The sequence below is a fragment of the Pogona vitticeps genome, chromosome 1 (assembly GCF_051106095.1).
Source record: "Pogona vitticeps strain Pit_001003342236 chromosome 1, PviZW2.1, whole genome shotgun sequence".
In the NCBI taxonomy this organism is placed as follows: Eukaryota; Metazoa; Chordata; class Lepidosauria; order Squamata; family Agamidae; genus Pogona; species Pogona vitticeps.
The window spans coordinates 41,396,863-41,423,239 of record NC_135783.1 but is presented as its reverse complement, the minus strand read 5'-3'; the positions used below and the strand labels follow the sequence as shown (position 1 = coordinate 41,423,239).

General features: G+C 40.1%; 1 protein-coding gene across 7 annotated transcripts in view; it reads left to right on the top strand.

The window, feature by feature from the left end:
* FOSL2 (FOS like 2, AP-1 transcription factor subunit) overlaps positions 1 to 18,310 on the top strand; it is a 29,591-nt gene extending 11,281 nt beyond the window's left edge. For all 7 annotated transcript variants that reach the window (XM_020793110.3, XM_072991284.2, XM_020793105.3 and 4 more), the window contains exons 2-4: positions 5,571 to 5,825; positions 8,640 to 8,747; positions 9,564 to 18,310. In XM_020793110.3, the coding sequence (XP_020648769.1) occupies positions 5,586 to 5,825; positions 8,640 to 8,747; positions 9,564 to 10,070 (855 nt within the window). In that variant the 5' untranslated portion in view covers positions 5,571 to 5,585 and the 3' untranslated portion in view covers positions 10,071 to 18,310. The remainder of the gene's footprint in view (positions 1 to 5,570; positions 5,826 to 8,639; positions 8,748 to 9,563) is intronic.
* The last annotated feature ends 8,067 nt before the right edge of the window (positions 18,311 to 26,377 follow it).

Sequence of the window (26,377 nt, the reverse complement as noted above, 5' to 3'; positions counted from 1 at the left end):
TCATTATCTAAAACACATGCATGAAGATTATTAGACAGCACTTATGTATTTCTTAACTTTGGACCCACAGTAGTAAGCACTTAACAGCCTCCAGCATCTAGCTGAATAAGACTCCTTGGTTCATATTAATCAGACAAGCACTTTATAGTATGATGCTGAACAGGCTGCTGGCAACTATCTGTTAAATAGGTTTATTTGGTTATGGAGAATGTTCTTCTGTTTACATGGGGACCATCAGGCTTTGGCATAAGACTGGAAGCAAAGTTCAAGTTTTCTTCACTTCTAGTATATAACTATAGATGGCAAACATTTTTACTAGGCCCTTCCTTTGATCCAAATACAGTGGTGCCTTGCTTAGCGATTGCTTCGTTTAATGATGTATTCACTTAACGATGGGTTTTTTAAAAGAATTTTCTGCATCGTTTAACAATGTTTCCTATGGGCGATTTTCGCTTAGCGATTTCGGGACCATGCTTCGCATAGCGAATGCATTTTGGGTCCCCTGTTTCGCTTTACGATGTCCGTTTTTGCAATTTTAAAAGTGTCTTAAAATGTTCAAAACTGTTTTAAATGATTGGAATCGTTAGTGCACCTTCTAAAACGTGTGCAAACTTAATTTGGCTTTGGTCTGAGTCTTCATTAATTTTTGGTGAATTTTCCCCCCCCCCCCATTGAAATGCATTGAACCTAAGTTTGACAGCTGTCAAACGGGCACTTCAATGCATTCCAATGGGGGAGAAAAAATTCACCAAAAATTAACGAAGACTCAGAACAAAGCCAAATTAAGTTTGCACATGTTTTACAAGGTGCTCTAATGCAGTGGTCCCCAACCTTGGGCCTCCAGATGTTCTTGGACTTCAACTCCCAGAAATCCTGGCCAGCAGAGATGGTGGTGAAGGCTTCTGGGAGTTGTAATCCAAGAACATCTGGTGGCCCAAGGTTGGGGACCACTGCTGTAACGGATCCAAGCATTTAAAACAGTTTCTGAGTCTTCGTTAATTTTTGGTGAATTTCTTTCTCCCCCATTGGAATGCATTGAAGTCCCCGTTTGACAGCTGTCAAACTTGGGTTCAATGCATTTCAATGGGGGGAAAATTCACCAAAAATTAACGAAGACTCAGAACAAAGCCAAATTAAGTTTGCACACGTTTTAGAAGGTGCACTAATGATTCCAAGCATTTAAAGCAGTTTTTGAACATTTTAAGACACTTTAAAAATAGCAAAAACGGACATCACAAAACCATTGGGATGCATTGAATAGGCTTCAATGCATTCCAATGGGGAAACATTGTATCGCTTAGCGATGTTTCCTATGGCGATTTTCGCTTAAGGACGGCAATCCGTTCCTATTGGAACAGATTATCCAGTTTTCAATGCATCTCTATGGGAAAATGTGTTTCACTTAGCGATGTTTTCCCATAGTGATGTGTTTTTTGGAACCAATTAAAATCGTTAAGTGTACTTAAGAATTCAGATTTATTAACATCTCTAAATTTTACTTATGTACATCACATGTTTAACCAGCAACATCTTATGCTTTTGTAAAGAAATCTTGCTCAAGGTTTTGAATGATAACAGTTGTGGGAAAAAGGCAAAAGTAGATACACATTTTCAAAATGTTGAGTTCCCACATAGTTCTTGAAATATAACCCAAGTTTTAAATTTGTCTCATTTGAATTAAAAGGAATAATCTTGTGCTCAGTGAATATTCTCGGATTATTTCTCAGAGGACAGCTCTGTCTTCCAGCAATTAAGAAAATAACTTCCAGCAAATACATGGGACAACTAGCAAATCAATGGTTGTCTTCTCTGTATGTTGCTTGTGAAATTTCTAGGGTTACCTTACTGAATTCCTTAGGAAACAAAGCTTGGGATCCGTTGCTAGCCCCACCTGAAGTAGACCCACTGAATCAGTAAGATTTACAAAAGTGTCAACTTGCAATAACATGATTGATCCTATAGGTTTGCTCTGGTTGGGGCTAGCAATTGGAGTTGGCACAAGAATTCTTATAGATTTTGGTTCTGATCTACCAGGATGATTCTTACAATTGCCCCTCCTTTTGCTATCACTTCACTGGCCAAATGGGTGTGGATATTTTCCTGAGGATAGCAGACCATTTTTAGTTAATGAGTTTAAATCCTCAGCACTGGGACATGATAGGATATAGGGCTAATCTGATATTTGTGTGGCTCCTGAATGGCTCCCTTCTTAGACAAAAGCATTCTTTCTTCTATATTTTTCCCCTTGAGGGACTGCCTTTTGTTTTTGTTTGATTCAATTCCTCAGGCGTTTTAGTGCCAGCAAACTATCCAGATGGATTTATCTCTGTCTGGAAACAAGGTGTACTAGCATTCTTTTTTTTTCCTTTTTAATTTTGTAGGAGATTATTACCTAGTGCCTTTTAAAAAGCTACTGCTTTGTTTTGTCTAGACAGCGCAAAGAGCTGCAGGGAATTTTTCAGATGTGAATCCTCAAACATGTTTTATAGGGTATTATTAAAATATAGGCACATAAAGCTGCTGCAGCTGGGGAGGCATCTTCATGTTTCACTTTAACACCATTCTTATGCATGCCTTTTGCTGAGACCACAGGGGAAAATCCTGTGTCCTGTTGGTGGAAAAGGGTACAGCGTTCCCACCCTTCTTTCCAAAATGGATTTGTTTGCCCTGCCTTGCCTCCTGACCAAGAGGTTCTTAAAGTTGCTTGCAACATATAAAGGCATTTTTAAAATAGCAAAGAATTGTTCAAGCCGGGACAAATAATGAAGGAATATAGAAAAAGGCAGGTTAAAATTTGAAAAGCCTGGCATCATCTCAAAATCCATGTCTCTTTAAGTTCTTTTGCAGAGACATTAAAGAGGTGCATGTGCTGCTGAGTACAGTACATAGCATGGCAGAGGCTGTTTTTCAAAATGCACAGATGTCCATCGTATGGTAGGCACACTGTGGTATATGTGTGCTCAAGTTCCATACGCCATAGGGATTGCTTAAGGGTCACCTTTTTCTTTTCCTTTCAGATGGAGAACGAGTGGCCAGGGATATTCCTTGGCTGTATTCTTTCAGAAATACTGTAGCGTTGCCAATATAAAATTCGCCAATATTCCTCCCCCTCCCCCCGCCGCCAGTTGCCACATTGCACTTTGGCAATGGGGAAATTTGAGTGGAAGTGCTTGCTGGAATTTTGCAATGGGATCAATGGTAGATGTCCAAACCTATTTTGTGTCAGTTCTTTTCCTCACTTTTCTTCATTTGTATTCCTGAATCTAGCAGGGGGTTGGACTTGATGGCCTTATAGGCCCCTTCCAACTTTAGTATTCTGTGACTCTATGATTTATTCCCATCCACTCTAGTGTTTCACAAAGATGGTAGATGGGGCTGGTAGAATCTTCCACTCATCACTTCACTCTTAGAGGGAGGGCAGGTGGATTTTATATCTTCCTCTCCCCTGACCCATATAAACAACAGCCTGCACATTATAAAAGATATATTGTGCATCAGTGTGAGAAGTTCTTTTAATATTATAGCAGTTATTTCAAGTGATAATAAGCCTAACTGAGTTTTAATAGTATAACTTGTGGTTTTTAGTTTTTAGTTGTATTTTGCAGGGGGTTGGCTTTGGTTAACACTAACTTGTAAGCCACTTTGGGTTTCTATATTGGGAGAAAGGTAGGATCAACTGAATTTTACGTTATAATCCTATACAATTTCATTTATATAGTGAATTGAGATTGCATCGAATTCAGTGAAATTTATTTTTCATAGGATAGTGTTGTGATTAGATTATTTCAAACAAGTGAAATGCAAATGAATGCTGTGTCTCCAAGTCTTTGATCGACTTGGTATAATCACATATCTGGTTGAAATCTGTTTTCTACATTTTGACAGAAAGTTGTGATGTACATATTGCAGGATACTTAATGAAAAAGAGGATCAGAAAGCATCTCCTATATTTAAGCCACTCATCTTAGGCTCTTGGCTTTTGGCAAATTAGTGGAAAATTCACATGTGTAAAATAGGGATCACATTTTTTGGCATGTCTGAAAATTCTGTGCTTCTTTTTTGGGGGGATTGAGGAACAAAAGCTGAGCTAGAATGATGTGACAAAGACATTTGTATAGAGTTTTTCCAGGTTGTTAGCCTCAGAATAAGATAAAATAGGAGTCCATATTTTAATAGAGTCACTCTATTAAAGATGAAAGTGTGCAGAAAATATATACATATTATATATTATACTATGTATTTATTTTATGTATTTTATCTTTGTTCAATCAGGTCTGTGACCGCACAATAAAACTTTACTTACGTACTATTTGAAAAAGGTGAAACTATGAATTTTTCAGATACTTTAACAAATTTAACTGCAGTTTTGCATATGTAAAGATACTCATTTCTATAATTTGTGTATGTTTATTTTTTCAAAAGCTAAGTAAAAGGCATAACTTGTACAATTGTTCAAAAACTATTCCCCTTCCAAATGAACCCAGGTTAAGCTGGCAAGCTTGGAAGACTGGAATCCATGTGCCTCCAGGGCAGCTAAAGACAGTGAAAGACTTAGCCATCCCCTTAATTACTGAGCTTAGAATTCTTTTACCAGAAGAAGGGACTATTAGATCAGTTCTGAGTACCTAGAATACCCTGGGAGAGTTGCAGTGAGTCAGAATTAGAGATGGGGGGGGATTCGTATTTGCATACACATTCAATTAATTTGCATATGAATACAAATATCCCCCACAGGTGCAGATGTCCGGTGCTGCCACAGGCTCAGCAATCCCTTCCTATCACTCTGGAGCTCGTGATGGATTAACCACTCCTGGCAGAAGGTGGGATGATGAGCCTCTCTGCCAGGAGTGGCTAATCCATCACAAGCTCCGGAGTGATAGGTAGGGATTGTGAAGCCCACAGCAGCGACGGACAGGTGAGTGGTCAGTCTGGCTGGACCCTCGTTATCTGCACCTGTGGGGGGATATTCGTATTCGAATACCCCTATCTCTAGTCAGAATCAGCCTGGTGGTACATAAATATTGATTATTGAATAAAATTAGGTGCCCCCATGTTGTTTCAAGCCCAGATCCATGGCATAGACTATAGCAACAGTGGAGAACATAAGACTGTCCTGGTGCTGTTGGTCAGCAATACTTTTCCACCTTAGTCAGTGATGAAAGATGATGAGAACTGTCATTCAGCAGCATCTGCTACACATCCCCCATGCATGGTATACAGTGTAAGATTTTCAAGCCATTTTGTCTCCATATGGAGAAAGTGGGTTGTCAGCTTTACTGCTGATCACCCAGGTCACCACGTTATATTTACCCAGGTGAGAATATACACCAGAAAGGTTAGGGTTTGTAAAAATTTGCTTTAAACATTTTAAGTCCTGGATTCAGTCTCTAGCACCAGCAATTCAAAACATTAAGCATCAAAAACAGGCAATGGGCTACAGATATCCAACAAATGTAACTTGCTAGAAGGCAGCTTCTCTTAATATACTGTGTTCTTCAGCTACTAGCACTAGCTGAGTGTGGTGGTTCTCTTGATTTCTTTCTGATTCTCTTTCTCTTTGCATTTCCTAGAAATTCAGGGTAGATATGCCAGGATCGAGCAACGCTTTCATTCCTACTTTGAACGCCATCACCACCAGCCAAGACTTGCAGTGGATGGTCCAGCCCACCGTGATCACCTCCATGCCAAGTGCCTACTCGCGCTCACATCCCTACAGCCATGCGCTGCCAAATCTGTCTTCTATTACTGGACACACAGCGCTTCAGAGACCTGGTGTCATTAAAACCATTGGTACTACAGTGGGCAGAAGGAGAAGAGATGAGCAGGTAACTACAATGGTCAAAATGATTGAACATATTACCTGAATGAGTGTGGAACTAAATGCACAGTTTCCAAGACATGACTCCATACTTAGAACACCATTGTTGAAGATGGAGCCTTTCTTTTTCAGATTCATAGGTTTCCTTGAAGAGAGTGCTAGCTTGTGTAGGTCCCTTAATCTGAGGGGGTTCATAAAAGTTATATCAAGGAGCTGCAGCTTATATATAGCAAGAGAGCATGTATGCATAGAGATTCCAGACTTCGTTCTAGTCCCTAACATCTTCAATGAATGAATCTTGGGTAACAAGTCTGGAACACACTGAACACTTCTCTGTAGAGTTAAAAGTTATAACAGGAACTTTTCATGTAATGTTTCTCCTGAAACTTATATTTCTTAGCGGGGATTTTTCCAGAGGCAGTTCTATCAAAATCAGTGGATTCCAAAGGTATTAATAAAAAAGTATCAATTTTGTTATGCACTGCAACTAAAATACTTGATGACTTAGCTGTTGGGCCTAGCTCTAATCCATACAGAAGGTTTATCAGAGCAGAATATGCCATTCAGATGCTGGGATGTCTGACTAACTCAAATTTTTTATTTTATTTTATTTCTATTCCATCTTTCTTCCAATTATGGGACCCAAGATGGCTCACAAAATTATTGAAAGAAAAGCCAGTTAAAAACACGATAAATTATGACATTAAAAAGCCAATTATACATATATTACTATTAAAAATAATTAGTTAAAAACTTTTCAAAGCACCTTAAAAATATCTAAACTTACATAAAGAAGTGGAAGCTCAGTATGAGATTGTTGGTTGACTCATGTATTTCTTTCTTTTAAAAAAAGATTTTCTGATTTTCTTCTGTCATCTGTCTTATTCTTCTTTCTCAGCTTTTTTTCTCCACATTCTTCTATGCCCTCTTGACCTTTCTCCAGTTGCAGCCAGTTTGTTAAGTACTTGTCTAGAAACAACAGCAACAACTAGTTATTTCAGTAATGCTTTCATTAAGGCTTTTCTATAAAAAGCTATGGCTGCTAGTAATTGTTACATCTAAGGTGTCCATATCCTAAATCCACCATCAGGACTGAAATAATCTCAGTCATACCAGCTTTGGCTCCCATTTTGTTCAGCTGCTTTTGCCAAAAAAACAGGAGCATCTAAACAAATAATGCTTTTATGGTGGATGTCTAGTGCAGTAATCATTTGGCTTCCCATGTGGCTGGCAGTGGTGGTCCTATGGAATTGCCTCAGATTCATATTTTTTCTTTAAGAAAAAGTTTAAATTCAGACCAAGATAATGTTAACTCCCACCCTTTCCTCTGCAATCCACAGTGCTTTGGCCTCTTTCTGAGCTGTGATTTCTCTCCAATGTGAGCATAATGATACCTTGTTCAGCCTCTCTGACACTCATCTCTTTAGTGAGGTTTGCCTGATGTTTCAGGAAGTACAACGTGCTATCGTGAAAAATCAGAGCGGGAGACGTAGTTCTTACAATTTACAGTATGTCAAACAACGCAGCCCCTGTGACTTGGAGGGGCTGTTTGCATTGCCCCAACAACCTTGAATCCAGGCTTTTCCGTTAATGAGTGTTTTCATATGGGAAGAGGCAGATGGTTTGTTTAAGACAGAGAAGCTTGCAACACCTTCCTGTGCTTTTTTCCTTGTAAACCACTCAAGTTGTGAAACGACTCCAAGCTTCTACCACGTCTTTGGCCTTGATTGCAGATTTCAGTGTTTTCTTGCCTAATCTTCCTCTAGTTTCTTCACTTCCTTGTTCTCCCACCACCTTGGTAGTTCTCTTTCTCTGTGGCTTTAGTAGTAGTGTTATAATACACTGAGGCCATGATGCTCCCTTGAAATTATTCATTGCTTGTTTCCAACATAACTGGCTCAGGATCAACAGATTTGTGACTGCCAACCTCGAATTCAGTATCTGCAACCTGCTTGTATTTTCTAAAGCCAGTGGCATATCGGCCACAAATCTTGCTTCTCTCTCTCTCTCTCTCTCTCTCTCTCTCTCTCTCTCTCTCTCTCTCTCTCTCTCTCTCTCTCTCTCTCTCTCTCTCTCTATCTCTATCTCTATCTCTATCTCTATCTCTATCTCTCTATCTCTCTATCTCTCTATCTCTCTATCTCTCTATCTATCTATCTATCTATCTATCTATCTATCATCTGTCTGTCTCTCTGTCTCTCTGTCTGTCTCTCTGTCTGTCTGTCTGTCTGTCTGTCTGTCTGTCTGTCTGTCTCTCTCTCTCTCTCTCTCTCTCTCTCTCTCTCTCTATCTATCTATCTATCTATCTATCTATCTATCTATCTATCTATCTATCTATCTATCTATCTATCTATCTATCTATCTATCTATCTATCTATCTATCTATCTATCTATCTATCTGGTTGTTGTGGGTTTTTCGGGCTTCTTGGCCGTGTTCTGAAAGTGGTTCGCGAATACATATCTGTCTGTCTGTCTGTCTGTCTGTCTGTCTGTCTGTCTGTCTGTCTGTCTGTCTGTCTGTCTGTCTGTCTGTCTGTCTGTCTGTCTGTCATCTATTCATTCATTCATCCATCTGGTCTAAAAAACCACTCTTACATTTTCCTTCTCTGAGCCTTGGCTTCACTAAGCTCTGGAGACAGGGCACTTGTGGTCATAGGTTGCTTTATCATGGGTGAAATACTCTCGGTAAGAATTTGTCTGATGAGCTTAAAGGTGCCATGAAATCCATGAGGCATAACTCTTAATATTGTTGTTTGTTTGAAAAGGTGCCCTCTATCCTGTCAGCCCAAACTTACACTGTTGTTCATTTGTCTGGACACAGCTATCACCTGAGGAAGAGGAGAAACGAAGAATTAGGAGAGAGAGGAACAAGCTGGCAGCCGCTAAATGTCGTAACAGACGCCGAGAATTGACAGAGAAACTCCAGGCGGTACGTATTCCACTCAAAAGCTGCCTTAACTCCAGTCATTCTCACTTCGGGTCATCTGGGATTGACCTTTTTGTATATTATATTATGTTGGAGATAGTCTCTGTTTCCATGGCATTGTGGGTTTGGGAGCAGCAAGATACAAATTAACCAAGGGTAGCACAATAGATGTCTGCCTAGCTTTCTACCACTCCTATTTACACAGGCTGGCACTGCTGTTGTTGTGCACCAACCACTTAAGCACTATTTTCCCTCTCCTTCTGCCCCATTGGACGGTCAAAAGACCAGAATACTCTTTGTGTATATACTGGTGGGATCAGAATAGCTGAAGTAGAGGATCTGTCTTAAAATGTCAGCCATCTTATGTACCCTTACTATGAGGAAGGATGGTTAACTTCTCAGTTGCTCTAACTTTTTGGTGATATGATGTTTGTTGGAGCAGTGAGTGTGTGAGTGTGGAAGACTTTCAAGAGCTATATGCCTCCTGTTTGCTCCAGAATGTAGGTTCTGCCTTTCAGCAGCTAGACACTGTATCAAGGGCAGCTAATCTATGATCGCTGAGTATGATCTGGTCAAGCTCAAAGTGCACTGATCAGAATTAATGGGTGTATGCTTGATTCTACTTTAAATCTGGATTCAGCCCAGTGAATTGGAAAGGAGCTCAAATATCATCGAGTCATGAGTTGAGGCAGGGAACACATTGCTGTATCACCAGGAGATAATATTGTGCCCTACAAGGTCTAAAGGTGGCCTGTTTCTCTATTCTCTAATTCAGTGCAGGTTTCTGCTGATTATGACCTATTTCTCTTGGATCTACAGGAAACTGAAGAGTTGGAGGAAGAGAAGTCAGTGTTGCAGAAGGAGATTGCTGAGCTGGAGAAAGAGAAGGAGAAACTGAAGTTCATGCTGATGGCTCACAGCCCCATGTGCAAGATCAGCCCTGAGGAGCGTCGAACCCCACCAACACACAGCCTCCAGACCATCCGGACTGGAATGAGTGGTGCCATTGTAGTGAAACAGGAGCCGGTGGAGGAAAAGATACCTTCCTCTTCCGATCTTGAAAAAGAGCAGAGATCTGTCATCAAACCTATCAGCATTGTAGGGGGGTTTTATGGGGAAGAGCCACTCAACACTCCCATTGTGGTGACCTCGACACCTGCCATCACTCCTGGAGCATCCAACTTGGTCTTCACCTATCCTAGCGTGATGGACCAGGAGTCGCCGCTCTCTCCTTCAGAGTCCTGTTCAAAAGCCCATCGGAGGAGCAGCAGCAGTGGCGACCAGTCCTCGGATTCCTTAAACTCTCCAACTCTGCTGGCGCTGTAACCCCTTCTTGCTGCTGCCCCACCCAGTTACTCTTAAGGGGGAAACCCCCTGCTTTGTAGATCAAAGAGCCAGCACAATGGCATTCAAGCACAATGGCAGCAAGAGGAGGAAGAAGAAAGAATGATGTAGCTCCAGGTACTTCCTGTCGCAGGAAGGGCCAGAACAAATGCAAGCCATATAGAAGTGGGTGGGGAGCAGAAGTTGCATTAGTGGGACCCAACTGCTTAGACTACATGGTGGTGGGGAAATCCTGCCCCCATTTACAGTTCAGTGCAAACAGATGTGAGCTTCAATATATCACTAGCCATTCTCCTGTCATGTTGCTGAGTGGACTGGTCTGACCAGGTTTCCTTCTTTGCTAAATAGTACATTCCAATGGGTTGATCTCATTTGGGCCTTAACTTTTTGATTTCTGTTGGATACCATGACATTTCGAAAACTCTAAAAGCTTGTGGCAATCATAATGAAACCGCTGCTGTTATTGGGATCTTCCTATGGGGAATTCTTGCTTTTGTTGAGTGGTTTTTGGTATGCTTTCGCAAAAAGTGAGAGGAAGAAACGATAGCTCCAAATGGTCCTTTTAAAGTGGTAACCCCAGCACCTTCATAGGAAGGTGGTGTTAGGGAAGCAAGTGAGCTAAAAGTGCTTTTTATATTCTGTTAACAAATGGAAAAATAGTCTCCTTGAAGGAGGTGGGAGTGTGGAGATGTGCACATTGTTTATCCGTGGGCTGCAAAGGCCTCTGATAGCAGGCCAAGAGTAGTGGCAAAATTGCTGGGGAAATGCCAGAGTGAGTTTCCACTAAGCCTTTGTCCCTGGCACGGGCTTCTTCTGTAATTAGTGTTTCTCAAATCTGTTGCTGGACCCTACACTTCCTTTCCCTTTGGCTGCCAGCCACCTTGGATGTGATACATCCCACTCTGACATACGCCTGACTCAGAGAACGGTGCCATTTCTTGAACAAAGCCACTGGTTCCCAGATCTGCGGACCCTAGCACTGTAGCAGCACTGCTGTTCTTTTCTTGTGACTAATCCGGGAAAGGGATTCACTGAGGGTAAAAGTGCAGGAAGTTGGCTGGGAGCTCTTTTAAGAGAATGCCTACCCCCTATCTCCCGGGACATGTTGACTGTATTTCATTCATCAGTCCTCAGCCAAAGTTGTGTGTGTGATGTGCCTGTACGTGTGTGTGTGTGTGTTTGATGGCTTTGGGCCTTGTTATTCCTTTTCCTCTAGAACTGTGGTGGTCTTAGAGTCAGCAAAAGGAAAATGGTTTCTACACCTGGTCTTGGGTCTTCATTTGCATTGGGTCCCTATGCATCCAGCTCAGTATGGCAGTTGTGGGGGGGTGTGGAGACCCTGTGCTCACTACTGAAGCAGGCAATGCACTTCACTCAATATATCTCCATGATTCTGGGGCAAAATCCTGGTGAGGACAGTTGCTCTTAAAGCAACATGCAGCTGTCTGGTTATGCAGAGCGGCATATAAATGAATTGGGAGAATGGTTTCTGGGTCCTCAGCTGGTACAGTGTAGGCTCTGTTTTAAAACTGATCTGTGCAGAACATCTCACTTATCCCAGGCCAGCTCCGATTCATCATTTTCTACTAGCAAGTTTCCACTGTCATTCCCCCCTCCCCATTTAACCTTTGGGTACATTAGACCAGATGGCTGAAGGAATTAATGAGCTCACTGGGCCGTGTTCTTCGGGGACCGGCTTTATGAGCTGGGGGAGCGTCTTCAAGCCATGTTAGCTCTGTTGGGTGAGCACTGCTATTTCCCTGGAAGCGTTGCCTTAGTAGCTGGGGAGCTCAATCTTGAGTTTTTCTGAAGTGTTTTTCCAGTGAAGTCAGTGACCAAACTTCCATTGACTTTTAAAATGCATCTGGGTTATAGCCATGGTTTTTCAGGTCAGCGGCTTCCATGTGCAAATGGGTATAATTCTACGTGGTCTGTGTGATCCAGTCTTCTGGCCACTTAAAAACAAACAAATCTGTAAACCCAATATTATATATTGCAACAAGAAAAGCCAAAGAGCATGACCTGAATAACTTGTCCAAATGTTGACTCTGGTTGCTAAATTTGCATTATTTATTTTTGCCTATGCTGGCCATAGGGAGAAAGAAGCAGCTGTGGAGATGATGAAACCCTATCTCTGGTCGCTGGCAGTTGTGCCTACTGCACTTCTGGGCCTCTACAAGTACAGCAGGCATTGCCTACATGTTTTTCAAGCTTTTTGTCTTGATAATAAAAGCCAGAAAAATACTGTGTAAAATTTACTGTAAAATTGAGAAAGGTCACCAACTGAAGTTTTGTTAGATCTTGCCTCTGATACCAAACTCTGCACTTCAATAATGCAATACTTACACCTGGAATAAACAGAGAGAGTTCTGCCTGTAACTCTTGATTTTCTTCTTTTCCTGCTTTTTGGGGAGTTGGTGGGAAGGAGGTATAGGTATGTGTTTATTTTCAAATGCAAAACATTTCCACTTATCCTAGTTCAATATACTCAGCTTTGGGCCCTCTCTTTCCACATTTTTAAATTTTAGATTGTGTATTTAGTTCTAAGTATTTTTTTATTTAGTTTCTCAGGGAAGATTCTGTTCATAGTGGGTAGCCAGGGAACCTGTATCTTTTCAATACAAGGATATGAAAGACTATCACAGGATGCCTTTGACCAAAGTCTCCTGATGTGCTTTGTGAAAAACCTCTCCATCTCAGTGGGCCAAAAACAAAATTTTAATTTTTTGTTGTTTTCTTAGCCCATGTTACTAACTGTACATTGTGTCATCCTGACCCAGGCTGCATATTGTCCTAGACAGAATGAAAGGTTGTATGTAACTGAGTCACACGTTCTGGTAGACTTGTGCTTTTTTATACATAAGGAGCTATTGGCAGAAGAGAAGCTAGTTCTCTCAAATGCCCAAGTTGTATTCATGGCAAATGTATTTCCATGGCAGTATTATGTGTGGCTGTTGGGTCACTGCTGCCTGCTTGCCATGATGCTGCCATTTCTAGAGATCACTCAGGGTGTAAGCCAGCAGCAGGCCTGTTGAAGGAACCTTCAGAAGAGAGAATTGGAAAAAACGCACAGAAGTGGCGACTCTTTTCCTCCAACTAACTTACTAGGTTATAGCAGATGGCAGAAATGGTGAGGATTTAAAACTTGGCCACACTAGGCAGGCAAGATGGATAATTGGTCAAGTCTGTGGAAGAGTTCATTGGGGGGGGGACCAGAATTTGCAACCAGAACTGGTTAACAAAAGATTATTTATGCACTTCTAAACTTTTGAAATGACTTCTGGATGTAACTTCAGGTAACGCCTTGATGATTTTAGCAGAAGCATTTCTAGTTTTATACCAATGGGTTCATCTGTTTCATGTGAATGAAATTTCCCAGGGCTTATAGCACACAGGCTTGCTTTTGCTGTTCTTAGCTAGAAAAGTGACTACTTTCCTTACTGTTTTGGGTGGATTTAAGTTGGTCAAGCCACCTCTCTCCTCCATAGGGTAACTTCCTGGAGTGCCTTAGTGGTGGAAATTCTTTTATCCAAGTGTTGCAACTGGTTTGACGTGTTCAGATTCTGAGCAATAGATTGCTCAACAATGTGACTCGACCTTCAACTCTAGATTCTGCCTTTCTTCCAGACTTCTTTCCTTGATATGTAAGTCTGTATGTCTGTTAGGTCATCCTGTGCCTCTTTTCTTGTGCTGAATGGATGGGAACCAAGTAGATCTCTGGTTTTGCCTCCTGGACACTTCTTATAGTTTAGTGTTAACCCATTGGCCTGGAAATGATATCCTGGAAGGGCTCATTTTGACCGTTAAACCAGGAGCTCTTTAGAAGTCCACTTAAAAGGGTCATATCTTAGCTTTGGCTTAAAGTAATGAGTGCTACTTCTGCTGTCATTCTCCTTGGCAAGACATTATGGAATCCCATGTTCCAATGACTGCTGTACCACTATCTAGTTGCTACACCTGTTCTCATCTGATTTTGGAGGCTAAGCAGGATGAGTAGTTGGACAGAAGACCATGAAAAGAACATCAGGGATCTTCATGTAAGTTCAGGAAAGAATCCACTTCAGACTTGGAATAGCAGCTGCCAATCAGAGTTGACAATAATAGGCTGTCTGCACCAACAATGCCTCTCTGCATAAGGCAGTTTCCTTTGTTCCTGTAACAACCTTAGGGGATAACTATACAGGAAAATTTGGAGTGTTCCAGGCGACATTTAAAAGGCTCTCATTTTCAGTGTGATCTATTTTACCTTGCTCTTCAGTGATCCTCCCATTCACATGGGAGATATTTCTTCTCTTGAAAAAGGATCCAGACAGCACTTCAGATGGCTTCATTTTCTCCCCTTTCAATTATTGATGCCTCCTCCCCGTTCCTTTCCCTGCCTTTTGGTATGGCTGCCATTCCATTGGTAGTGCAACTCCCCCCTCCTTTTAAAAAAATTAACTTAGGAAGTGGCATAGTGCTACAGCAATACATCAACCTAGCATGGACACTCTCTTATATCTGAAATAGTGCTGCATCACTTAGGATAATGTGTTTTTAAAATTGTGAAAAGAGGAAAATAGAGGAGAGAAAGCAGTAAGGAACTCATTCTTTATATTGCCACAACCCACTGCATACATCACAGAGCTGTCACAGAAGAGAACACCAGCTGCAGCTCTGCTTGGGAGCAAATTAAGCAACTGTGCAGTCTGCAGAACAGGATAATCAGGAACACTCCCAATCATACCAAATAAACTGCAGCCCTAATGCTAAACCAGACAGGAATGGAACAGCTCTCAAAAAGGGTAGGATGAATTGCTCTTATTTAAAACACATTTGGTCACCAGAAAATAGGGCAATCCAATCCACACCCAAAGTGAATCAAATAGCAAGCTATATGCTTGTTAGATTTACTAACATGACATGGAGATGAATAACAAAGGCTTTGTCAGTGAAGCAAGACCAAAGCTCATGTAAAATCTGAAATGGGTATATCTCTGATCTAACAAACATTTGCCCAGATGCTTTAAAGTGCAATCCTGCAAGCACTCATTACTCATGAACCTGTCATATTTTGGAGAAGATCTATCAATTATATTCAAAAGGAAAATCTCTTTGTCTTGTAATTTAATTCTTGATCTCTTTTCCTAAATACTTGCTTTCCATTCCTTCCGATGTGATTGTTATACTTGACTGCTTCTTTCCATTTTGAATGCTCTCCAACAAACACTACTGCTTTGTGACCTCTGTTCACCTCAAGATATTTTGCCCTAGCCGTGGTGATTTAAACAGAGAGGCCTGGCCACACTCTTTAAGGGATTGTGCTCATCAAGTCTCCAATGCACTTGTGATGTAACAGAACTACATATGGCTATCATGGTGGTATCAATAGTTCCCCCTACAGAGCATTTTCATTTAATTGAGCCAATGCTGCTTGTATGTTTCATCAGGACCAAATCCTAACAACACTCACTGGTTTCTTATTTATTGGCAGGCATATATTTTTCTCTGTGTTTCTGCTCCAACAAATCAGCCCACTATTAATTTAACATCCCTCCTATTTGTTCCTGTCTTTTAATGCCAAAATGAAAATTTGCATTATTTAAATCGAAGGGGGGAGGGAACCCTACTTCTCAAAAGTTATAAAACAGGAAGCAAATGGGACCATGTATCTTTTCTTATTTATATATAGATGACAAATATAGATATAATGTTTACATCTTTTAATCTGCTAATTTAAAAAATGCTGATTTTTCTTTTCTCTTATAAAATAATAATTAAGTTTGTTGGTCCTCACCTCTTGCTTTTTTGATAGGGTTGGCTCTGCCCTGCCTTTGGGAGTGCCTGTCTTCCAAATTTACATGGAGAATTTCTATTGCTAATTTCAGAAAAGCCTTACTTCAGCTTTTTTTCCCCTTGCACTTTGTGAATTGTATTTAAATAAGCCATGTGTATCAAACAACAGACTTGGATTTATTTATTTATTTTAAAGGAAAAAAAAGGCTTAGAGGTAGAATGTATACAACAGGTTGAAGCCTTAGATGGTCCAGGTAGGGCTAGAACAGTTACTTCCAAAACTTTGTGTAGCTGTTTCTAATCGGTGCAGACATTTGTCTTGTTTGTTGAGGATAATGGGAATTGTAGTCCAAAACATTTAGAGGACACCAAGTTGGAGAAAGCTTGTGTAGACAGTATTCAGCTTTGGCCGTTTTCTGAGGGTTGTTCTTCCTGACGTTTCACCAGTATCTGTGGTCGACATCTTCAGAGGACTGGAGTAGGAGATGGACAGAGTTCCTACTCCAGTCCTCTGAAGATGCTGGCCACAGAGACTGGCAAAACGTCAGGAAGAACAACCTTCAGAACACAGCCAAAGAGCCCGAAAAACCCACAACAACCATTAGATCCCGGCTGTGAAAGCCTTCGCGAATACAGTATTCAGCTTGATAGACCAACAGTCTAACAGAGTATATAGTCCAATGTTTTCCCTGTAGGATCACTATATGGGAGCATGTCATGACATACAGAATTACATCAATATTCCATGTAGGGATACAGATTATGGTGTATAGGTTTTCCCCCCTTGATTTGTTTAAAAATAGATTTTGCAAGCACAAAGATCCAAAAGCACAGTTTTGGACTACCAGAGCTATACTTAATTCCCAGCATGGAGGCAGAATTGAAGCTATTTTATATACGTAGAAAGTATGTAGATTTACTAACATGAAAGCGAATAAATCAGGACTGTCTTATTAGGTGTGAAGAATGTTGATATGATCAGACATCCTTGCATGCCAAGAAAACAAAATGAAAAAATTGCCTGGTATGTCAGTGCACCTGTTGCTTCTGCTTGGCCACATCGTTTAGTTAAAGGGGAGGAGAGTCACACTAACTGAAAGAAAGGCCAACTGCACATGATCAGGGGCCTTTATATATTCTGAAAATCAGAGCCAAAAGTGGAAGAAATCAAATGCATTTATGTCTCTCTGCAACCAGGACAAGATAAACCAGAACCACTAAATTAGGGATGGGTGCAAAAGATCCAGAATCATCCTTAGCCTTGGTGGTTGTTTTTTTTTTCTGTATAAAATGTATAAAGACACTTGTTTCTAATTCTACATTCTCAATCCTCTGCAGACAGTAGATTGTGCTAGAAGAACTATCTCTGAACGCAAAAGACAGACCAAGAACTTTCTTTTTCTGTCCTATGAGATAATTCTTCTTTCCCCCTCTGTACAATTAAAAGGTTGGTTCACTTACTTTGTGGCTATTTGATGTGGGAAAAAATATGAAATTCTGTGTAGAAAATAGACATTGGGTTTGTCTTTGCTCAGTGAGCAGATAAAGTGTTTGTGTGTGTATGCGTGCATAGAACTTCTACCGTGTTAGTCTCAAGTAACAATGGTAAAAGATGGTGTGTCTTTATTAGCACAATAGTTTGGTAGTGTAAAATGGAAGAATGCTTTAAAGTTTCTGAAGACAAGGGCCTGATGTTCATTCTGTTCACATGACTATGACCTTAAATGCACTCATGTTTGATGTTTGTACACCAACAACACTGATCTAATCTGTGCCACAAAAGTTAGTACAAATCTATAGAGATCGGTGCATTTTTCTTCCACATATAAGGATGTATTTTATCACTCCCCCCGCACCTCAACCCAGGGTGAAACAACTCCTCTAAACACTTATTTAAAGTGCTTGGAACCCCTCTTCTGATCTCATGTAAAGATTTTCCTATAGTGGAGAAGCTTGGCTTCATGGTCATCTTCTCATCCTTTTCTTTATAACCTGGGCTTACGATATTTGCACTAAAAACAACGAGGACAAAAATAATTATATGGAAGCTAGTTTGAGGAAGCTTGCTGCTACAAAAGAACATCATAAAAGAATGGCCATGCTTTTACAGTTTCATTTTATAAAATAAGATCATTGTGGATGGAAAAGAATGAAGGTTTTATATGTGTGTGTGTATGTAAAATTATAATTATTTTGTACTTACCCTCACCATTCAATTCCTCATCCCTTCTGATACCATTCCATGCTCTATCATTGTTCCTTTTGTAATGGTTGAATGTGTTCACTACTCCTCTCTCCTGAAGTTTGGATATTTGTAAATTATGCTTTTATGGCACTGCGGACACCTTTTTTTTGTATAGTGAGAGCTAACTGGAGTTCTTCTCTTTCTTCAGTTGATGTCATTAAAAGATTCTCTTTGTTATGACTAATAAAAAGCTTGAATTTTCCTTCTGTCTAAAGAAACATCAATTACTCTGGAAAATGGTTCTGTGGACGGACATTTTGGAGACATCTTTCAATGGGTGTGGGATGCTTACATAGGAAATGAAAGGGTCAATGAAACTAAATGGAGGAACTGCTATGGAAGCAGAGCATCTGACCTTGATCTTCTCATTAACCTGAAGAAGAAATCACACACATGTTATAAGAAAATAGGACAACATGATAATGGTTACCTTCAGAAGGAACGTTCTCCACGATTATAAAAGTGAGTTCAAGACAAATATTCTTAGTTACATAAATGGAATGATGATGACAATAACATGGTACATGCTAATTATACTCTGGTCTGATTGCATTATTGGCATTGTTTCCTGGATAGACAACCTTATGTTTTCAGTGAATTTATGATAGAGATCCAATCAATAGGTGCAGCTCTTACACATTTTTATGAAGGGAATTTTGCTTTCCTTTCCTTTTTTTTTTTAAATACAAAGTCTGGATAATTTAAGTTTTATCTTCTGGTTTAGTACATTGACTTCTTTTTAAAAGAGCCTTCAGTGGGAAAGGCTTGAAAGCATGCAAGAGGAGGGGCAGAGTCTGTTCTCAATCATCCCAGAGTGCAGGACATGTAATGATGGTCTTAAGTTACAAAAAACCAGAGTGAAGTCAATATCATGAAAAACCCTGAACAGTTAGAGTGGTGCAATGGAACCAGTTACCTCGGGAGGTGGTGAATATGCTGGAAGAGTTCAAGAGAAAATTGGACAATCATCTGTCAGATCTGCTATGATTTGTATTCCGGCACTGAGCATGAGGTTGGACTCATTGGCATTATAGGCCCCTTCCAACTCAATTATTCTATGATTCTATGGAAATGTTTCCCATGATTTAAAGTAAGGTTGCTAACTGATCCTAAACGGTAGGGTCTGTTCATATTATCTTTACAGAAATCAGTTGAGAGGGTTTTTTGTATGGAAAGGAGTTGGTAATGGCTACCAATCAATTGGCAAAAACGACATCCGGTATTTCTTACTGTCTTTCAGTCTTCTGCTGCTTTTGCCTCTTTCTGTCAAAACATTGTATTACCCAGAAATATACAATTATGCAAACTAAGGGACTGATATTGTCTGTTTTAGAAGCAGATTCCCGATTTGCAAAACTACAATGGATGGCAGTGACCAGAATTCAAAATAAAAACAAATTCTCAAGCTTTTCAAGGGTCATCAGTATGGCAGTTTCCGCCACAACCACAACAACACATTCATTAGTTATTTTGGGGTTTCGATGTACACTGCACTTAGACCTTGTCCACAATCTGCTTAACAAGTAGAGAGAAACTTCCTTTCTCTAAATATGGTAAACATTCTCTGTGCAGTTTCTTGCTAAATTGTCTTTCAGCCTCAGCACGCAGCCCACAGACTGTGGAATCTCTTCAGAGCTGCTATAATTTAGATCTGAAGGACGGAATTACATGGCAGGACAAACCTCATGACTGCCTCAGTCCCCTTTCTGTAGGAAGCTAAATTAAGCCACACTTCCGTCCCACAGAAAGTTTGTTCTCTTTTTTTCCTCCTTCCTTTCTTCCTGTTTTTAGCCCCCTCAAATGCATATGAGAAAAGCTTTCTCCATTTGCTTTTTACTCCATTGACAACTGCTTATCTTATTCTTACCAGTCAACTCAATAATATGGTTAGGATGAAGAATCAGATAATGTCACAGTTCTGCCTGGAGGCTTTTTTTCCCCTTATCAGATAGGGATCCCATGTCTCCTGGATTCGGGCTTTAGAGAATAAAAGCAACTGACTGATCTTTTTAAAAGTATGCATGAACTAAATCTCAGTAGACATTCCTGGTTTTGGAAACAGAGCCATCGCTTACAAAGGGACTGCTAAGGTGAAACCAATAAATTACATTGTACTATTGCCAAGCAGTGTTTATAAAAAAGCATGCAACCTTGTAAGATGCTCAATATTTTTCTTTATGCTCAATATTCAGTAAACTTTTTAAGATCCTGAATCAAGATAAGAGGTTAACTTTTGGTTTCTCCTGGCATGCAGTATTCTTGAGTCCTTGCGTGAAGGTAGAAGAAATGCAGACTTGAATTTAAGAAGAAACCTCCCCCTCCATGATCTTCAATAGCTTTGGAATGCTATATGCTGGGTAAGGGCACCAGTGATAAAGAAGCAGACTGAGCTGAAGAAGCAATGTAGAGCTCTTTAAGAACATAGAACATGGGATTCAGTTTTAGAAGTGGAGGGAGTTTAATACCTTTATTCCTACATGATTTTACATTTCATAGATACTGCAAGTTCATCCAGACGTTTATTTTATTTTTTCTGAAATATTTTTATTGAGCCTTTCTCCTTAAAAGAGCCCAAGGCAGCTTACATCATTAAAAGACAATATTAAAGCTAACAACAGGAGTACTGTATACAAATGCTAAAAAGGGTCAAATACCATACCGACTCTCCCCCAAATATAAAACATCGGTGTGAAGCAGATCTTGGCCACACCTGTCATTGCTTCCTTCTCCCCACCCCCTTTTCTTTTAGGCAATGTGCATTTAGGGAACAATAACATCTGATAGGATCTACTTCCTTTCCTTAGTTGACCATGGGGCAGAAGCCATCATATGTACAAATCATACAAGTGAAAGATCTGCATGGTAGAGTGCTATTCTAGCTCTGGGCCAAATGTACTAGTGCAGTGACAATAGTTTATAGATCTACTGGATCTACTGATCATGAGCAGCAGCTGCTCCCCAGCTTGCTCATGATCATTAGATCCAGAGGTCTGATCTAAGAGGCACACCTTGTAGAGTGCTGTCATCCCAACCATTACCACATCATTGTTAAGAGGAAGAGAGAAGGAACTGGCTGAAGCAATGTTCAGACAATGCTGGCCCAGAATGTAGCAGTGCAGCTAATTAAGTCATAGGCTAATTAAGCCAGTGCAGTCCAGTGAGAGCCGAAGGGATCCTGATTTATCTCCATGAAGTCTTCTTCCCCTGCATGGGCTGACATGAAATTTTATTCATGCTATTCAACTTAGTACTTGCCCATCATTTGTACAAATCACCATCCAAATACTTCTCTGCTTTGAGGCACTCCTTCATGGTTTGATAAACCTTCTCAAAGTAATATGATATTTTTTTTTTCAAGAGCCGGCAGTTAGTGGTTCCAGAGCTTTTGTCAACATTTAGTGTTAAGATATTTGGACCTATATGAATGAATTATTTCAAGCTATTGAAAAAAGCCCATGTGTCGAGAGAGAGAGGAAGGAAAAAAATAGAGAAAGAAGCCAAGTCTTAAGAGAGGGAAAAGTTTGAAAGCTTGGGTTACGGAGTATAATGTTAACATGATACGGATAGGAGCAGATACAGGGAAAGATGAATATGAAGACTTTATGGCATTGGGATTTGAACACATACACAGAGACTCATAATATTTATATGCTGCTCTTCAAACATAACGATGCACAAATCATCAACTACAAGATCTTGTTCTCCTTGGACTGGCTTTTATAGATATGCCTAGACACTTTTCTGACTTCAAACCACTTTAATTAACATAGATTCCCTGAAAGACTTCTGGGAGTTGTTTGGTGAAGCACTGAGAATTCCCTGTTCAAAAGCCAATGACTCTTGTAACTTCAACAACCAAAATTCTCTATGAAGAAAAAACAGGAAAGAAAAAAGGCATATTAAGCCAATATAAATGCACATGGCCAACCATTTACTCACTTAAACAGGCGCATGACTTCCTGAACATTTGTTAACCATTCAGCTAAATATCTGGCACAGTTCTGAACATGGATTATTAGGCTGAGTTACTCTACAGAATATTACACGGAAACGTGAAACCTAGAATCCAGAATCAGAAACAAAGTAGGTTTGTTGCTATGTCCCTTGCTAGTTGCAGGCAGAGAGAATCAGCAGATTTTCCACAGCTGGATGCCTCCAAAGTGTGGTTTCTGATTTTGGGAATAAGGCACCAAAGCCAAAGAAGCCACTGTGCTCATTTAGCCTAATTTCTTGTTTTGGAGTCTCCTCCCTCTAAAAGGAGAACAGAGAGGCTATAATTGTAGCCTTCCCTCCCATGCAATCCTGCCACAACATGTCAGTCAGAGAAGATTAATGTAACTATGCAATGTAATCCAGATGTCTCCTTCCTCAGCTGTGTGTATTTACCTTTTACTTAGTGCTGATACTGAACTGGAACGTCGGCTTTTAGAGTGGAGAGAGTTACACCTAAAATAAGTGATCTGAATAAAACCATCACCCAGGGCCCAATAAAGCAGTGGCTGCTATATGGCTCTGCAGACTGACAGAAAATGTAATAGAAATACAAGAAGAATAAAAACAGAAGCAGAAGTGTGGTAGCACCTCTGTACAAACATTCAAACATTTCAGTACAAACATTCATGGATGACAATCCACTTCCTTAGACACATGGAACATAATCGTCAGGCTACAAGTTTATATGCACAAAGTCCATGGTATGTTTGTTTAGAAACCATTTGAAAGATTCCACCAAAACTTCCAACAATGTTCACCTGAGCTTCGACCAGTCTACACAACAGGTACATTTTCTGGATGCTACTGGGCAGCTGCACGATGGATAGACAAGCTCCATGCCGTATTGAAATCCTGCTGATTGTTACACATACAGTGGTGCCTCGCAGGACAAAAAACTCACAAGACAAATGGTTTTGGCAATGGGGTTGATGACTCGCAAGACAAATGTTCCTGTGGCCGTGCTTTGCAAGATGAATGTTTTCCATTTTTTGTCCCTGCCTCATATTTGCTTTTAATTTTTTTTTCTGTGATGTTTAAAAAGTTAGGGTTTTTTTATTGAAAATTTTAAAATCATCTGCACAATATGTATGGCTTTAAAGATCACTTAATAAACCCTTTGTAAAACAAATTTGACTTTGTTCTGACTTTTTTTGCCCATAGGAACACATTAATTAGATTTCAATGCATTCCTATGGGAAAACACATTTTGCAAGATGAATTTTTCACAAGACATTAACCACGGGACAAATTAAATTGGTCTTGTGAGGCACCACTGTATTTACATACCTCCAGTGTCCACCCAGAACACACCACAAAATCTCTTTTATACAGCCACAGCCAAGATGTCCTATACCACTGTTTCTGCTCAAAACTACAAGACAGAGAACCAAACCCTGTGGATTTATAGCTTCTTAGACTACATTACTCAATTAATTAGGTGAGGAATTCTTTTTTCAGAGATAGACAAATACCTGGGAACAGCCTATTATATGAGAGACATCAAAGAAAAGTAAATGACAGAACATCTAGGTTTTCTCACACACAGCTCCCAGATTAGACCATTCACATGTATTATCAATTATTTATAGCCCATTCTGGGTAAGAATGCTTTCCTATCCCAAGTTTGGGGTGACTGGCCAATACTCACTTGTAGACAGCCACCCAACCTTAAGCAACTATTAACACACAATAAGATACAGAGGTAGGAACAAGACCCATACAGTATATAAATCTAGATGCCAATGGTGTCCCCACACCTACTTTGGCAGCACCATTGCTACTACCCCGCAACATTAGGAACTTAGGTGTTTGTCTTTTAATGTGTCCTTTGTTATCCCTTGCAAGCAGTACTCTTTTCCATTCCGTAGAAGGCAAACAGAACAATCTGTGTGCAAGAGAAGAAACAGAGAAAATTTTGACATCTAAAAGGGCAACACACAAGAGACCTTAACACCCCCAGATGGAGTTGGATTCCAAGTCCTATCAGCCCCAGACAGCTTGACTAGTGATGAGAGATGATGGGATATTTAGTTCAGCAATGAAGGCAGCAGGCAAGGGGAAAGACTAAATTTGAGTTGGACTGACTTCATAAAGCAACCACAACCTTGAGTTTACAAAAGTTCAAAAAAGCTGAGAAGGGCTGTTGAGGACACGACAGCCCACACTGTATGTTGGAGGGAACTCGATGGCACATAAGAACAAGAACAATGTCTGGAAGAGCAAAGTTTCCCTACCCCTGATTTATTACACAATGTGAAGATAACACCAACAGTACCTGACAGTGACTGCAGCTGGGACTGAGGGGGAAAAAATGAGGAGCTCTGCTCACGTAATTTCTATCTTGTTTTTCTTTCTATATCAAGTTCTTTCACTTTTATTTCACTCACAGAGTATCTTTGTGAGGTTGATTAAGCTTAAAGAAAATTGCTCCAAGATTATACAGGAAACTTCTTGGTTGAACATGTATTTGATCCTGGGTTTCCTCAATCTATCAGTTCTAACCACTACAATGTGCCAGTTAAATCTGAATATGCCTTTTTGAAACTCATGCTTCATTCCTCGGTTTTTACTTTGACAAGGAGAAAAGACCTATCCACTGATTTTTTGGGAACACAACTCTTTAATGATCTGCCTTAAGTAATTCCAGAAGCGTTCACAGTTCACAATGTAATCTCTTGTATATCCTACCATGCCCTCAATATCTAGTCCTCTAAGGATTACCTCAGTCTTTATGGGTTGAAGTCCCTGGGGGAATGCATGCTTGAGCAACATACGACAGAAGTGACGAGTGACTGTCAGCTCCAATGACATCACCCTCAACTTTTCTCTGAAATCCTCAAGGTGGATCCTAAGGAGATGGTTTAACTATCATCCACCTTGTAGCTGCTTCAGCAGTATTTATTTATTTATTTATTTATTTATTTATTTATTTATTTATTTATTTATTTATTTATTTATTTATTTATTTATTTATTTATTTATTTATTTATTTATTTATTTGTTTGTTTGTTTGTTTGTTTGTTTGTTTGTTTGTTTATTTATTTATTTATTTATTTATTTATTTATTTATTTATTTATTTATTTATTTATTTATTTATTTATTTAATACCCCGCCTATCTGGTCATTACGACCACTCACCTGTAGTGTATGAGTACTCACCTGCAAGTCATTACAAGGATTTATCCTCACTGGGATTGCCTCCATTATGTTGTATCAGGAAAAGAGGCAAACATATCAAATAATGCCAGACAGTGGCATAACTCAGCATTACCATTGTTTACAGTTTTACACTCTAAACTAGTGGTCTGGAATCCTGGACAATATTCTGTGCTCTCCACCTGATGAAGGAGAGTGAAGGAGAGACTGCCACCCACAAAGTATCAGACAAAGTGTGATTTGTAGTATCCCAGAATGGATACAGTATTATGACTAAACAACCAACCCAGCGCTGGCTCCAGATCTGGAGAATTACTGTATTTTTCCATGTATAAGGCTACTGTATAAATTTTTTAGACTTAAAATTGAGGGTTATCTTATACATGGAAGTAAGCTGAGGATCAAAGAATCAAAGCAATCCCATGGCTGTATAAGGGGGAAAGGGATCAAAATTATCATGTAGTTGTGGAATTGCTTTGATCCCTTTCCCCCTCCTTTTGCTAAGCCCCAAGGGTCTTAGCATGAAGGGAGAAAGCAGGGATCAAAGCGATCCTGCAGTGTTTTGACCCCTTTCCCCCTACACTTGCTGAGCCTCACTTAGATTTCTTAATTTTTGGTTAGAAAAGTGGGGGCATCTTATACACAGGAAAAATATGGTACTTCCCTTGAGCAAGAGGCCACGAAGAGAAACACTCCATTCCCACTGCTATTGTCTCTGCCCAGTCACTTGGCCTCTCCTTTTGGGTAGAGTCCTGAGAGAGATGGCAAAGTGAATCAAAGCTGCTTTTTCTGCTCCTTGGTCCTGTCATTGGCCTCTTGCTCACAGTGATCAGGTGAACATGCAACAGCAGTCAAGAAGAGAATGGTTCTCTCCAATGCATTCTTGGCAGGTGCCCAGTAGTGTCAGTCCTGGACAGAGATACAAATCAGACATTGCAATGTGGCTGAACCACCCCCTCTCCTCCCTTCCCCTCTCCTATTTATGTCCTTAGTTATGGCTGGCTTGCATCCTCCCAACAGCAAACACCAAGTGGTGGGTTCACACCCTCTTGCCAATACAATTTTGTGCCCTCTAAATTTTGTTGACTTGGGTCAAAGCTCTGGGTGGCCTACCCTAGT